Source organism: Vidua macroura, chromosome 3 (genome assembly GCF_024509145.1).
Source record: "Vidua macroura isolate BioBank_ID:100142 chromosome 3, ASM2450914v1, whole genome shotgun sequence".
NCBI classification, from domain to species: domain Eukaryota; kingdom Metazoa; phylum Chordata; class Aves; order Passeriformes; family Viduidae; genus Vidua; species Vidua macroura.
In genome coordinates this window covers 74,847,089-74,864,223 of record NC_071573.1, presented here as the reverse complement: position 1 = coordinate 74,864,223, position 17,135 = coordinate 74,847,089, and the positions used below count along the sequence as shown (strand labels likewise).

Genomic DNA, 17,135 nt, shown 5'->3' with positions numbered 1-17,135 from the left:
GGTCATCCTACATTGCATGTTTTATTGCACCTGGGTTTTTTCCCTCCTCAGACTTTAAATTTTATGTTAGGAAATACCTTTTTCTAAAAGCAATCCAGTAGGGGTTTGGTTATTCACACCACAGGATAAACGCACATCATCTGTAGTCTTACTTTTATTTATACAATGTGCAGTTAGTTATGTATATATCCTAAAAGCCCATTCAAAAGCATTTCAGAATTTTAATACAGCACATTTTCCTTTGCTTTTGAAAGACTGACAATGTAGCCTGCTAGTTAATTACTTATATAGAGCATTTTTCTTCTAGAGTCTGGAGGCTTTTGGATCTTTATTATTTACTACAACTTCTCCATAGACTAATCAGCCATTTTTCAGAATACATACATAACCAAAACATTAAAATCTGCTATTTAATTTTGTTGTTCAGTTAATTCTCTGGTATCACCTTTGTAAAAGGCACCTCTGAGTAATGATCTCTTTGCTCAAACAATTATGCTTATTAGCTGTAAATAATTTGATATCCATCATATATCCAAGTCTTCAAATTCTATAGCTGTTTAGGAGACCTGTACAGGACAGCTATAAAAACTGCAGAACCCAAATTTCTAGGGCAAGAGATACTACTATACACCAAAAAATATTTCGGAGTACCACCTCTTGAAAATAACTAGCACTCTTCCCTCAAATATTCTTACTTTCCTTTCTTTCCCTAGACCAGCCAAACTAGACTTTTATTCATTACGTTTTATTCAAACTATTGCACAGAACTCAAATTCAAAATTTTAATGTGCTACAATACACATTTTCATGTTTGAATTGACTAACTACGTGTTGATGTTCTCAAGATAAAGCTGAAAACTTTGACAGCTGGCAAGGGGGCAGTTGGGTTTTCTGTTGCTCAGGAAGGTGTGGGAGGTGTTGGAATGTAGATAGGAATACATGAATTTTGTGGTAACGAGGGTGTCTACTTTTCATTACTCTTTTTGTGCAGGACAGAGCAGTTGGAACTTTTGCAGAGCTAGGTTAATACCATTTACTCTTCCCCCGTGGCAGCAGCTGAGAACCCCACAGGAAGAGAACTAAGCAGCTGATGTGATGTGCAAGAAAAGCTTTTGACACTGTCAATTCAGGTTGCCATCTGACTTGTCACATTGCTCAATGCTGATCACAGTTTGAAGACTAGTTTTTTAACTACTGGTCTAGAGGTGTCCACTTAACTTTTGATAGCACTGGCTGATGTACTGTATCACTACAGAACTGTCAGATGATCATAGCTGGATCGTTCTGACAGAGGGTGGAACCATGCCATGTCAGCGGAAAAGATGTGGGCTGAGGAGGAAGTGATACTTGTAAGCAAGCAGTTCAGGATGTAGTGGGTAAAAGAAAGCTCAGAACTAAAAGTTCAAGAGAAGCACATCCTCATGCATTCAGTGATACACACTATGCTGCTTCTTCCAAACTATGATACAGCAGATATGGACCAGCCCATGATTTTTTTTAACAGAAATTTACTTTCTATGTTTTACACAGCACAAACACAGCCTGACATCCAACAATGCTTTACATGGGCCAGTAAGTATACAGAGTCCTTGAAAACCAGCAATTTTCATCTTCTACAGAGTCCTCTGACTCTGTAACAAGGAAATTGCCAAACAATTATGGTAAAGGACAGATGGGTAGCAAGCCTCAGGACCTATCACCTTCAAATAGCATTCAGGCTATATATAATGTGTGTTTTTCATCCCTTACAGTTCAACAAGCTTTCTTTCAAAGGCTTAGACTCCTCCACCCCTGAAGCTATTGTGATGATAAATAACCTATAGCTGAAACAAGAAGCTTTCTCTGACAAGTTTATAAGTTCTAACAACTGCAGAGAGACACCAGTATAGTATCTTCAACACTGGTGACTACAGTGAAGGAAAGACATTCTGACCCTTACTTGGATAAGTGCTTGTATGCAGGAAAAAACCTTGCTTTTACACAGCTTTGTTGAAGCAAAAGAAGTCCCTTACAGCACACAGTGCTAACCTAGCAGCAATACCTCTACACCCTTCACAATGCACATGCAAGCCAGACATTTCTTAACTTGGGAGATGACAAAGGATATAATGAGAGCACCTCTCATTCATTCACATCACAGAGAAGACCCACTGTTCAAGGTTACTCTTGCAAAGCTGAGCTCTGACCTCTTACAGCTTCAGACCTGTTGTCACACTTCTACTGAAGGACAAAAACATACTACACATTCATGCAGCTTAAAGTAACAGGATGGCCCTGTATCACATGCCCAAAGTAAGAGCACATTCAGAAATCTTTGACTTCCTTGGTACTCCTGCACAGTGAGAGACTCGCTCTTTGTTCCAACAACAGAGACTTCTGCACTTACATGGGAACACCTAGCAACTCTACCTGCAGATGACATGATGTGGTTCTACTTGACAGCTCTTTCTTGTAACCACAGACTGTAGTGGTTACTACCTTCAGACAAAAAAAATTAATGCAGTTTCCTTGCTGTTGCCAAAAAAGCATGGTAAGTCCATTTCTTTTCAGATTTTTCAACTGGATATCCCCTAGAGGGGATTTATCTGAATGCAACATGCAATCTCATAGCAAAAGTTTGACTAAAAATCCATCTGACTCAGGAATATTGGTAAGCACCCAGGAAACAGAACAAACTCTTTTTCCACTTTCAGATTATTAAAAAAAAAAATCATTAGGATGTCCAACTGAATTAAAATCTGAATTCAAACACTACAGAAATGTGGCAGTAAGCCTTCACTGCTGTCAGAAAGGCAACAGAAGTAACAGATTGTCCATAAGGTTAACACAGCCAAACTATTCTTTGGGAAGCCTCTGCTGCAGTAACAAGGTCTGACCACTTTGTGGGCAGACACAAGGCCATTGTAACAGAAACACATGAAGTGGGTGGTCAGGGGCACAAGTGTTTCTTAGAGACTTAATTCCCTACACCATTTGGAAACTTTTAATGTCTGAACAGGGCAGTGTGCCCCTGGTAATTTAGCTGCAGAGCAGATTCTCTTAAAGATACACAAAAGACAGTACCCCTGGGGGGCATAAACATAACATACCTACAACTTGAACTAGGTGGAGTTAAGTTTTTTTCTGTTCATAAGTCTTTCCTGTGTTGGTCAGAAGGCAGCTGTCTCAGTCAGAAGTAAAACTCTTCACCATTATAGAAGAGTGTGCTGGAATGCCAATCTGAAGCCATATGGTAAATACTTTGAAATTATAAATGCTGATAAGCATAAATCCTTAAACTTGCTCGGAAAATTATTCACCTTGATGGCTCTCAGTTCTTTGCAGTATCCCTCTCAACCCAAATTAGTATTTTCATTACAATTATTAAACATTAGAAGTACACAGAGCAACTACTTTATTGCCTTTCATTTAAATCTTCCTTTTTCAGCTATCCTGTGAAACTAAGTTGGTAAAACCATGAAGAATTTTCTCCCACACTGATGTCACAAACAGCCCTGCTGTCCTACATTATTATAAAAAGAAAACCTCATATGACACCATAAAAGAATAAATTCAGCATCACACAAAACTACACTTCTCAAAGTCCTTACTCAAGAGTTCAAAGTATATTTACTTTAGATCTCTAAAAATATTTTCAATTATGGAAACTGCAGAGGATTAGAAATTCCAGATTTGCTATGCTTTTTGACCCTCATCACTTCCTTCCACCTTACTAGAAAGTCTATTTAGGTTTTGCTGTTAATTAACCTTTCATCTTTAATAACTCAAATTCACCTACCGATAAAAGTGAGGAAGAAATTCAGTATTGCATAGTACATAATATATATTATATAATATATAACAAATATTTATTGCACAAAAGCAAAATCTGTTTATTGATCACTGACTCATGCTATAAATCTACTTTGTCACACTTCACAGAGATAAAAACACAAACAAAACCAGAGAGAATGAAAAAAAATGGAATCTTCTGATAATCAGAAGAGAAAGGTTTCAGTTAAAAAAGCTGATGGTCATGAAAATAAAAGTTGGTGGAAAAAATCTTGCACTTAAATTCCAGTTTAAGCAATTCATACTCAGCAGTCAAATTACATAGCTGGTATAAATCCATGGGCTTCTGAGACAGAAATCATGCAGTGAGCAAAACGTCCCTCTTTTTTTTATGTGCTAAACCGTAATTTTAAGAAATAATTATTTAACAAATATGTCTAGGGGACAATTTTGTCTTAAGGACTCCTTTTTAACTGACAGGCTTTTACACACCGTAAAACAAACACCAGTATTCCCCCATTCTCTCACCCAATATATCCAGCTGCCGTAAGTGCGTGCAGTTGGCAGCGAGCTCCTCGATGTCCGTGTCACACACGGACCTGTTGGCCGTAAGAAAGAGCTTCTGCAAATTCGGGAGTTTGCGCGCAAGGTTTGTGAAGCAGCCTGTACTGCTCTGGAGTGTAGGACACCAACCAAGATCAAGTTCTTCCAAAAGCCGGCAGCCTGAAGCCAATTCTGCGATCCCGCTTTCAGTTATGTTTTTGCATCTCCACAAATCCAGACTGCGAAGCTTTTTGCATTTTGCTCCCATCATGCTTGCTATGAGGTCATAGTCTTCAATCTGCAAGGAATGCAGACACTCCGTCATGTGCAGCATCGTTTCAGACATACAGAGGTGTTTCAAGGTTTGCTTCCTAACACACATAACACATCTCTCTCAAGCATTTGCAATTTCTAAAGAGCTACAAAAATTGTTCACTGCATGGTACAGTGAAATCTACTTTTATAAAAGACAAAAATAAAATAAATTTCCTATAAACACCAGACTCAGCTGGTTTTAAATTCACTTAATACTGAGGATCAAACTGCAGCAAAAGTTGTTTCTTTGAAGAAACTTTTTTTTTTGCACAGTTGTTTTCCCCTTAAAAGATGATTACAACAGCTTTTATGACCACAGGAAGTGCAGCTACTGAAGAATGATTGAAGACTGTACTTATTTCCATTTTAAGTCCATCAGTTGCTGCATCTCCTTATGAAAGTCTTATTAATTACTTATTAAGTGATTACGCATCTAGAGAATGCCCAAAAACTTAGAAAAAGGCTAAAGAACCCTGAGAAAGCCCACAAGCAATTTCAGGCCTACTAAACTAGTACATAACCCTTAAATATATGACCTGCATTCATCTTGGACCTTTTAAAAGAGTAGAGCCTTGTATCAACCTCGCATTTAACACACCTTTGTGAAACAAACCCAGACTGGTTCCAAAGCAAGTGCGCACACACACACAATGCCCCCACACATTCTGAATGGTCCAAGCACTCACCATGACACAGCTGCCCAGGCTGAGGTGCTGCAGCTCCGAGCAGAAGTTCAAAATACTGAGCAGGGCTGTTTGCTGCCACGGGGGAACACATCAGAAGGAAATATGGAAAGAGAAACAAAGAGAAGAGGTCAATTAGGCATTAAAGGCTGTCACCACATTTCCTGAAATACAGCTCAAAATTCTTTTACAGGTGCCTCAAATGCCACTTAATGAGTCTCTGGGTACTTTACCCATTGATTGGCTTAAAGAAATGGTAATCGTTACAAACCTTTATGCAAGTCACTTTGGTTGGGGTTGTGTGCTGCCCTGAAGATACCCACTGACCTATCCACTCATTTCCCATAGGAGAGCTGGTGAAGAAGTGCAGCAAGATCAAATAACAGGCAAGGCCAGCCTCAAACACAGAGGGCTGGCCACACACCAGGAGAAGAGGGCAGGCTCTGACATTCGCTGGTCAGCTGCAGCCTGATGGAGCTGCCAATAGAGCAGCACAGCATCAGGGCTGGGCTGGGGACTTGAATGTCAAAGGCAGCTCTGTGCTGACAAGGATGCTGACAGCCACTGAGCACTTGTCACTACTATCACACAGACTGAAACAGATATAATGGGTATTTTACACTCCTGTTCCTGCCATTTAGAGTTGCCATTCTTTGCAGAAAGTACTGCACATTGCTCAGCCTGAAACTGACTGCACCTTACAAAAAGGTCTGTTCCACAACAAAGGAAACTTTACAGGTTTTTACCTGTGTTTCTAAGATACAGAAAAGATCCTTCTGCACGGTCTGTAGACATACTTTGTTTTGTATTTGGAAACACTCACAGTGTGAAAAAAATAATATAATCTGGGATTCATATCACAAATACCTATGCATCATACTTAAAACATCACTCCATTAGGACTTTGTGATCTATATGACCTTTAAAATAGGACTAGGCTTCACAACATGTTAACAACAAAAATATGTGCATTTCTACAGGATATACAACAGTTTCTAATAGAAAAAAAACCCCAAGCAATATACAAGTGACAAAGTAATCTAATGCTATTGAGTACAATTACACCAAGAACACTAGTCAACAATGTTTGTATGCAGGAGTAGTATAATTTATAGTTTCTTTAAATATAAATTTACTTGTTTTTAGAAAGTTTATAGGTAAATGCTTTAGTTAGTTTCCTCTGTTACATTCCAATGGAACTTGGCAGAAATATGATCCTTTGCCATATCACCAAGAAGAAACATCTGATTCCTGGAAAGACTGGCAGACACAGAACAGGGACATAGCATGGGGTATTCACAGAGGCCATTTCAGACATTTAATTTAGGTGTCTCCAAGGAGCAATTATAAATACCCAACACTTGACATGCTGAATCTTGATTCAGCTTGGCCTTCTAAGATTTGATTTCCCAAAGGCAGCCTAAAAGTAGATGCTAAGAGTAAGCCTCCCCTCCCTACAAAGTCACTGTCCCTTCCTTGCTTGACTTTCATTCACTTTTTAAAGGAAAAGGTAGCTAGGGAATGAAACGCAAGCATTAAAAAGCCATTATTCAAGAGGTTATTAAGAATATTTTAAGGTTGTAAATGTGTAAATATCCAATTCATTTTACATTGAGCGCTTAATAAGCAAATGGTTCATTTGGATCATGAAAGACTCAAAGAGAATGAGATATAGTCATTCCTATTCAACTCAGTGAAAGCTATGAGCTTCAGAACCTACTCAGATGCACAAATTAAAAGCAAAATCCCCAAACCCCTATCTGCAAACCTTAAATATTGGAGCTAAACAAATCAGTCTCTGACAGCACACAGAGCTCTAAACAAGGTTTCTGCAGGTATTCAGATGTCTCCACAGGAAAGCTGAATATATTGCTGCATTCTACCAAGTCTTTTAGTAATGGTTTCCAGATTGGAAGTTAAACACTGGCCTGAAAGGATGGGAAACAGCAATCTCTTTCCTTAATTGACACAAACAATACAAAAGTGAACAGTCACTCTGAACAGCTTTGTAGGATGTGAGATCAATTCCATGCCTCTTCTGAGTGGGGTGAAATAGAGAGGAAGACTAGTATTCACAGCTAGTTTGATAGATAACTGAGCTCCATGTGTTAGCTTCAACAGGAATGTCATAGAACTCTCAGAGTACCTTTTTAGTCCCTCCCTTTTTTAAGACAGTCCTTCCTGTACTGCCATGCACTGAGTCTACATTTTCAAAGGTCTTTTCACAATCTATTACTTTAGACCATTATTTAAAAAAACAAAAACAACTTAAAAACAAAGGACTAGAAACCTGAGTAATAGAAGGGAGCTTGGTAGAACACCATGTCATACCATCACAAATCATGCCAAGTCAAGCCCAAGAGTAAACAACCACATACTCAACATTCATTTTGCTGGCTATATTAATTCCTCTTCTGGGGCGCACACATGCCCACACACAGCAAACCAGATTTCCTTCAGACGCAGTGTCTGTTCTTCTGTAACTGAGGTGGGCTTTGCATATGTCATGTAAGAAGAAAAAACCCTTTGTGCATGCCTAGCTGTGTCTCAGTCAGTTGAGAATCCAGGTGGCAAAAGACATGAAAATAGCAGGAGAGAATGGCAGCTCACAGAATCCATATGCACTACATATAGGAGGATGATCATTGTAATAACCTGTCTGTGTCAAGCCATCTGTCAGTACAACAACATGAGCGACAACACTCCTACTTCAGTGAAGGAGAACAGCAAGGCAATCACCCCATCCTGGAGCTGTAACCGGCCAACTTTCCAATGTTAGAGTGCTTTGCAAGAGGAGCTAAGAGGAGCTTTAACCTGGAGTCTAACTTCACTTTCTTGGCCAAGCAGAGACATTCAAATCAAAGATATCCATCTAACAACATTCTTCAGCCTAGCAGCCAAGACAAATGTATAGTTTGGAGATTTTTTGAGTTTCCCCTGAACCAAAGGCAAAGCTTAGCTTCGTACTTGCTCCCTTTTAAAGGACTGAGAGAAGAGTGGATGATTATAACAACTCATTAGAAAACGCTCTGGAAACAAACTTTAGGTAACATTTACTTTTGTTTAGCAGAATCATGGCTTCAATGATCTAAATTTTTTTTGCCTTCCAAGCAAAACAAAACCTACCAAAATAATCTATTTTTATAAGATACCAGAGACAACAGGAAAAGTTCAAAGTGGGAGAATAAAATGGTCTGCCCTGTCCTCCATTCCCAGGAAAGAGGTTTTTAGATGAGGAAAACAGAGTGAAGAAGTTGTTTTCAGAAAGAAGACTGTGACATCAAACTGATCGGAAGGATACAACAGTGCTGCTAAACACAACCTTACAGAGCAGATTTCAGAAATATTTTAAGGCATAGTAGTTAGTCATAAACCTCAGAAAAAGGGAAGATGGCCTGAAGATTCTCTGAAATCTTTATATATGAGTACAACAAATGTCTGTCAGACAGGACTTCAACAGAGCTGATCCTGGCTTGAACAAGAGATGAGATTACCACTTGAAATCCTTTACTCCACACAAGACAGGGGACAGGTCTGTCCAAACATCAAAGTCCTCCACTCTGTAATACATACCCAGATGCAAACAATAATACTTACTAGAAGACAGTTATGTGCTGTGTATACTTCAAATAAGCAGGTGGTATTGGAATAAATTGTATCCTACCTGTCTTTGTAAAGGCCTTGGCCATCACAAAAGTTTTAACTTCTGTGTTGTAAAAGTACTGCTGGTTTGAACAGACAACCCACCAGCAAAAAAACCAAACACTGGTGCCAGAGCAATATACTTGGCAAGACTGAATCTTGCTTGGCTTTTTCCAGAATTTTTTTACATTCATGATCCAGCAGAAAGCACAAATCATTTCTGATGTTAGTATGATAAAGAAAGCATCCAACAGATAGCCTGAGCTCAATGTCTGTTCAAACAGAAAAGCCTTCTGTCTGTGGCAGAGGTGACTCATCTGTGAAAGATGCACTTAGAACATTTGACTATTTACTCATTGCAGTTTCATTGTCAAATAGCCAGAGATTAAAAAAATATTAGAAGGGTTAAAAAAATACAAATTATGCACTATAATATGGCTATCACATAACAATTGCACTACCATACAAGGCATGAAGATAAGTGCACCGCAGTGTGACTCTGGAAGATTAAAAGAAGCGCTTAAGAAAAACAACAAAAGTTTTGCTTTGGGTTTGGGTTAGGGAAGAAAGAGTCTGCAGCTTTTAATTAACTTTCCATAGATAAATCTTGTAAGATACTTTTAAATTTGTAACTGTTTTACTGGAGACAAACAACAGGTTGTTTTTTCCCCTTCTCAGAAGAACTGTGTCTGACATAAACTGGGAATTCTTCCAGTCCCTCAATAAAACAAGAGCCTAAGTCTTTTAAAATACCTTTATTCTTCTGCAATTTTTTCTTCAAATTTTTCAGTGAAGTTAATGCTAAGACAAAGGAATCTAAAAATTATCTTAAGATAATTAAAGACTGCTTCTTCCCTTCCTTTGCTCGCTATGTTTTTAATCAGAGTTACTAATTCTCCAGTTAACCTTTTTGTTGAAGAAAAAATTGAATTATGTAGGATTTAATTTTATATTTTTAACATTAAAAATCCAAGTTACTAGTAGAAAATATTTCCTTCAATAGCCATCCCCACAACCCTGCCTCAGTGAGGAGGGGTAAATGTTGTAAAGAGGAGGTAACTTTGCAGGGTGGTCTGAGTACTCTGTCTTCCTAAAACCTATCAAAGTCAATAACTGTTGCATGAATTCCTTAAGATTCTTGGAATGTGAGATACTGAAAGAAAGAAGAACTGGAGAACTGCAGACAAAGGCCAAGCCAATGAAATCTATGTCTCTCTCAAGTGCACCAATCACATCCATAATTCTCAGAAGCTGATTCTTTAGCAGAAAAGTCGTAATATTCTTAGAACTGCACAGAAAGGTTCCTCTGTTCATGATCAGGGCAGAAGCTTCCCTTTTGTTCCCAAAAGGTTTAAATTTACAGCAAGGGGTGTCAGAACTGGTCAATTCACCCAGAGAAACACACAACTTTGGGAACAGATTAGCCCAAAACATCTCTAACTTCAGCACACACACCATGAGTGCTACTTATTGTTGTTAAATTAAAATGTATTTTCAAATAGTTGATGTATCAGTCTACCTTAAGCCAGTGAAATAGCATTTCATAGGTACCACACCAATAAAAGTTTGGGCATACTAGAACTACCTATAGTAAAAAACCCAACCAACCAAACAAGAAGTCCTCAAAAGAAACCAATTCTATCAATCTGAGTGTCACTATTGCTACAAAGATTTGTGATTACAAACACCCCCCCATACAAATGTAAAATACAAACTTGTTAAGACTGTCAAAAGCAATTAAAAATCTACAAAAATTCACAATACTTATTTTTTCCTCCCTTTGGCATTATACAGCACTAAAAGAAAGCCAAAAATCAACTGTTTGGGTGAGGGGATTTTCTTGGCACAGTCTGTGAAAGAACTACGTCAGAAATTACTTGGCATCTGCTATTCTACCACAACAATTAAAAACTGCATTGGATGCAAAGCCAGAATTCTCTAAACTTCTATTGAACCATGCCTTTTGGAAGGTACAACAGGGCAAACCAATACTGCCCATAAGTAAAAAAAAGGGTCTAGTTCAGAAATTTCAAGGTATCATACCTCTGCATCTAAAAACCTACAATCATGCTGCAGTAGTTTCCAAAAGCAATTTTTTTTTTTTAACAGAAAGAGAATGTAAGATGTTAATAATGCAGAAAACCAAATGTAGGGTAATGGTGAAATACAATTTTCATCTAAATCTGCTGCAACAGAGAAACTGTACAATATGATTCCAGGTTGATTTTCCCTCCTATTCCCCCCAACAACCACAATATTTCAAAGCATCAAGATAATTTCAGTTCTGGACTTCTTGGTCTATGATACTTTAAAACAATTATGTTAAAGACATGAGGTACTGTGAGAGGTTTACAGAGATGGGATGCATCGTAATAAACACATGAGAGTCAGTGGTTTAACCAGATTAAAAAACCCACAAAATTAATTTTAGATACTTACAAAGTACTAGACTTTGTTTTCAGAAAAAGTTTTCATACCTGTTGGTTGCCCAGAAAGCACTCATTTTCAGACTGCTTCTAAGATTTTGAGTTCTGAGGATAAATACCTATTCTCAGTAGCTTATTTTTTACCAAAAAACCCCACATCTGGGAAGAGTACACAAACATTCAATAACACACAAAATACATAATACACTATTTCTTGAAACTCTACTTGGATCTAGAGGTCTACAGAGCTATTCAAGTTGTTCACCTTCTATTCGTCTATCTTTCACTATAATGTTAATTTTCAGCTAAATAAAATGTTACAGAAAATGTCAGGGAATCTTATGTTAAATCAGAACTAAATGGTGGCCAAATTTGTTTAATGCTTAAGTTCTTCAGTTCTGCAAGCTATTTCATGAGGAAAAAATAGAAGAGGTCACCTCACCCTTTACAATGTAGTTTTTGTGGCCTTTTGGAAGAACAAGATGCCCATATAGTCCCAGAGAGAGAGAGAGATATCCCTGCAAGTATCCAATCACTTTGTGCTCAGAAATGATTATACCTCTTAAACAACTTTACACAATCCTTTCCTCAAATTTTCCAGATGAAAAAAGGTTAAGCTTTGTAACAAACTGAACTTCCTGCAACTTAGAAAAGCATGTTGTGTTATGCTATGTACAGTATTTCAAGTCCTTACACTATGTGGAGTATCCTATTACTATCACACGTCAGAGAACCTCAGTCTTCTTTGTATCTATCCTCATACCACAGCTACAAAATGAGTACCTTGCTACTACACAAATTTTATTGATAGAAGAAGTGCAGCATACAGAAACCATGCACCTTGCAACTGGCCACAGTCAGAGATCAGGAACACAAAGCTCCCAGGTTAAGTTCCCAATCAGTGTCATCAGCAATAAGAGAATCACAGAAGAGCTAAGCGTGGGAAGGAACTTCTGGAAACTGTTTAGCTCAGACCACCTGGCTCCAGGCTCAGCTGGCATCTCCAAACTGACTGAAAAATGTTCACAAGAGATGTAGGACCCAGTCCATTTCCAGGATGAGGCCCCCACGCTGTCCTTAAATACCACAATCACAAGGGTAATGAGTAATGCCCTCTGACATTAATGCAGTCAATTTCCTTTTATAGATTCAAAATAAACATGGCAGCAAATAATTTTCCTCCACACTAGAAGCTGACATTAGAACAGGAATTCTATTCTCCCCCAAGTATCCATCAGCTATCACCTTGGAAGATACAACATGGAAAGAAACATGATGAAAAGGGAGACAAGTGAAATGCATTCATTAAAAATTTGCTGTCCATAGCCCCCGAATGCATGTGGTTTATAGGACCATTTCTGAGATATCATTTTTGAGACAGTGGTAAAACTTCTGTCTTCAAAACTTTATGACACATTTAAAAACACTGACGCAATGTGAACACTCGTAGTGTGAGGTAAGAGAGGAATGAGGTGGAATGAGCCTTATTAATGAGTGCAGGTGTAGCCTTTCAAAAGTCAGAACAACTTGGCTCTTCAGAAACAGACCCAGTATAACTTGCAAGCTGGGATTCATAATATAAAGGGGCACCTTTTTGTTCTCTACAGCTACTTGGCAGTGCCAGGGGCACAGCAGGGACTAAGACATAGCAACACAGCAATTACTGAATTAATTCAATGAAAGTAATAGTCCCTGCAGTTAATTAAATTACTGTATTTTGATTTTTCTTTATTTGGTCAAATTATGTCCTCCCTTATGTCTGCAAATCTGTTTTACACCTTCATTCTTCCCCCTCACTTCACATTACAGGCTCAAACAACCAAATTCCATGCTGTGAGCCTGACATGAAATCAAAAAGCACCATCAAGGCCCTGTATCACACAATTGTCACTGACTCAACTTGAAGCCAAGAATCCACATTCCAGCTAGAGCCTTTCACCGTTTTTCCCCCCACTATTTGCTTGCAACTCTTCATCCTAAAGATTCATACCCAAGCCAATGGAACTTTGCCCAAACTGAAAACTCTTTAAACAATAGCTCTCAAAACTATGATGTGACCTATAATAGGTTATTTCTGAAAACACCGTAGAACATTTTTACAGCAGCATTAACTGTTAGATTGGTCATGGTGTAAGAAAATAAGAGTTTCATGCAATATGAAATATATAATCTTACATTAAAATGTACACCCATCAGTAAGAAGACTGACAAGTTCTCCTACTACAATTGTGACTTTGGTTTCTTTAAAATACATTTTTGGCTGCATTATTCATATGGACTAAATACTTCACAATAAGCATTAACTTAAGGTAATATTCATGCTCAAGGATAAAGATGTGCATTGCTGTATACAATAATACTTCCACTGTTCATTGTACTCTTCAAATGTATCAAGGCCAACAAGTGCTTAAGTTATGCTGTGAATACACTCTCAACTAATAAACATTAAGGAGTTATGTATCAGTAAATATCAAAACCACCAGCACAAAAATCCCACAAGTATAACAGTGGTATTGAGCACAAAGAAATTACATTTATGAAAGGTTGAGATCAGTTTCTCAAAGCAAGATACAAATTATTCAAGCATATACATAATCAAACAACTTTTAGGAACCCATATTAATGAACTTATAGCAGTGGAAAAATGAGCCACATTTGGTGGGGAGGAAGATAGCCATACAGGACACTTCTTTTTAGTAACTGAAAAGTTACTGAAAATCACTGGACTTGCCTATTAACAGAAAGGTTGAAATCATTCAAAGGCATTGGAAGCTTCAGTTCAGACATTAGAAAACAATTCTATACACACAACCTCACACTCAATATGTCAAGGAAGCAACATTACACATGGCCTTAAGAATCAGCAGGGTTCAGACCAAAGACTACAACATTCTCCAGATAGTACAGAAATCTTTCAAAGTAGCAGTGCCTTGCCCATTTCACTAAAAACATGCACTTAAAAACTGGAGCTTTGATAACAGAAACAATGGCAACACTTTTAAATACAAAACCTATTCAAAGAAAATAGCTAAAGTAAGAAGAAACAGTAATTACAATTGCTCAGACAACTTAATGTTATTAATTTTAGTAAATTTCCATTGTCCTCAAAATCTATGCATCTAAAAAAATCATTAATAGTAGTCAATTTTTTGACAGAGTGTTTCCTTAGAATTTATCTATTAGTGTCACAGTAATCATATACATAGAAAAAATACAACAAATACTTTAAATTTAGATGTTGAAAGAACTTTTTTTCCTCTTTTTTAGTATTAAAATGCAAAAAAGTAAAGGGAAAGGCTACAGCAGGACAGAATGCAAGAAAATCCTGTATCTGGGCAGGCACTTGGGAGTGTATATGGTAGAAATACCATTTCTTTTATTAAAATGTTAATTCTGTATTTTTTATTAAGCATAATAATGTAAAACCAGAAACAGAATTATTACATACTAACAAAGAGGATGGAGAATCTTCATCTCTTCCTACATTACTTAATCACATGTCTAAATCCACAACCAATAGAAAAAAATTGTACTATTTACCCAGATGTGATCTAAAACATGAAGGTTTTGTGGTTTATTTTGTTCATTGTTTGGATTAGGAAAAAAAGCAGGCCCCTGAATTATTTAGGAAAACAGTCTAAATAAAATTAACAGATTTTTCTTTTGCTTTCTTCTTGGTTTTGAGACAGAACTTTAACAGAACACCTTATCAGCTCTGTCCTTACCTTCTTATTTTCTCATAATAAACATATACTTGTTATCAGTTTGCATTTTTTTTCTTAGTGAATTCACAGCCTCAGAATCTTTTCACTGAGCAGATCCAGTTGGCAACAATACAACACCAAGTTCTTGGTTAATCATTAGCATTGTTCCTCTGTTTGCTCCTCAGAAGCTCCAACAATGAAGACAGCAGTAGAAATTTCACAAAAAATCAAGAATACTAACAGCTCTTTGAAAGGTTTTAGAGAAGTCTCAGTCACTTGACAGCATGCTTGATCAATCTATCCTTTTTTTGCATATAGCCACCACTTACTAACAAGCATTTCTGTACCAGCTGAAAAGTACAGAAGGAATAGCAGCCTATTTTGTACAGATAACCAAAGATTTGCACTAAGAGAAACTCATGTTGAGAAAGATAATGTTGTTTCTACAAATCCGTGACTTTTGTAGTTCTAATGCTCTAACTCAAATCCTATACCACATCTTCATTCTTTCCCTTCTATTTTTTGACCTGTGATGCACAATGTGTGTTTTTAAATGGCTTCATATTAACAAGTAACACCCAAGCATCATCTCAAATGTACCTATTAAATTTTCAGAAATTTCTCTTCCACTGTTTATTAGGAACAGTGCCTTTTGTTCATACATGCGTATAAAATGGAAGCAAAATCTTAAATAAACTTGATTATGAATGAATGTTCTTGTCAGCTACAAGCAGAGGCATGTCCATACACATGAAAGGGAGAAGTGAATCTTCACAATGTAAGGACTTCAAAGTCAGGAAATATTTACCACCTACATTCAATCTAATTTCAAGCTCTGCTCAGCAAAGCGATAGCAGAGGAGTGACAGTTACCAATCACTTCAGAGTATATTTCATCTGCTGCATTATTACAAGCATGAAGTCTCAAACTTCAGAAGTTACCTGAGCAGAATCAAGATTCTGATCAATCAACAGTAAAAAAAAAAAAAAAAAAAATTATACAATCACTACCTCTGATAACAATGATCTTTCCCGGATCTGAAAAAAGCTTTGTGAATTAGAGCCAATAGTCAAAATGAAATAAAGAGATTTATCCAAGATTAACAGAAAGACTAGTATTGTAGAAACAGAACAGATGTACCCAAGGCACCAATACAGCTCTATTCAAAAAATGCAGGGCTCACCAATTTTCTTTTTGGCTTGAAGAAAATAATAATTGCTTCAATACAGAGAGCAGCTACCACAAAACAACAAGTTACTGAGGGCCACTGGTTTCATGGTGACTGCACATCCCACAGTAAGCACCACTCACACTAGGTAGATCACTCTCTAATCTAACTACCTTCTGTTACCCACCCCATTACAGACACCTAGCTGGAACGTGGGCACAAAGTTAGGACTCACCAAATAAAGGACAAGACCCAACTAACTCTAATGCATGTGTCAGGTGTGAACTGAATGCAATTTATGAATGCAACATCGTAGTCTTAACTTCAGATGTTAACTTGCACATCTGGTTGACAGAACCCACTGTTCCAGCTTCAGTCCCTTCATGACACTGCAGATTAACACCTCACACAATCCAGTGTCACAGCCTGACTTCTGGGCACCAAAAGCTCAAACACAAGTAACACACACAACCAAACCCTTTTAGAAATGTTTAACCTAGAATTAGAAGCTAGGAAAAAACATGCAGAGACATGGGTTTGCCCCCATTTTGGCACAGCTTTCGCAATACAAAAGTAGGACAGCTTCCAGGTAAACCATGGTAGCAAGGTTGTAACACATGAGTAATGTAGCTACTGAGAGGGAATGGAATTCTTCTGAGTTTACCAGGATACACCATTTGTAAAATGTAGCAAACTACAACAGACTTCTCAGCCCTAGCACACAAATCCATTTCATCTTAGAGAAGAAATGTGTTGCAGCAAGCAGTAACAACTCTGATTTCGGCAGTCAAGTAACTGTATAAAGAAATAATTTTTAGACTGTAAATGAGAAGTTTTATGAAAAACTTGTGTTCTGTGTCTCAAGTACTGCTAATATACAAAG

The 17,135-nt window shown here is 37.5% G+C and overlaps 1 protein-coding gene across 1 annotated transcript in view; it reads right to left on the bottom strand.

Moving 5' to 3' along the window:
* Positions 1 to 17,135, bottom strand: part of FBXL4 (F-box and leucine rich repeat protein 4) — a 58,529-nt gene that overhangs the window by 9,162 nt on the left and 32,232 nt on the right. The window contains exons 7-8 of the mRNA XM_053973738.1: positions 5,316 to 5,387; positions 4,300 to 4,612 (exon numbers count right to left, since the gene is read on the bottom strand). Of these exons, the coding sequence (XP_053829713.1) occupies positions 4,300 to 4,612; positions 5,316 to 5,387 (385 nt within the window). The remainder of the gene's footprint in view (positions 1 to 4,299; positions 4,613 to 5,315; positions 5,388 to 17,135) is intronic.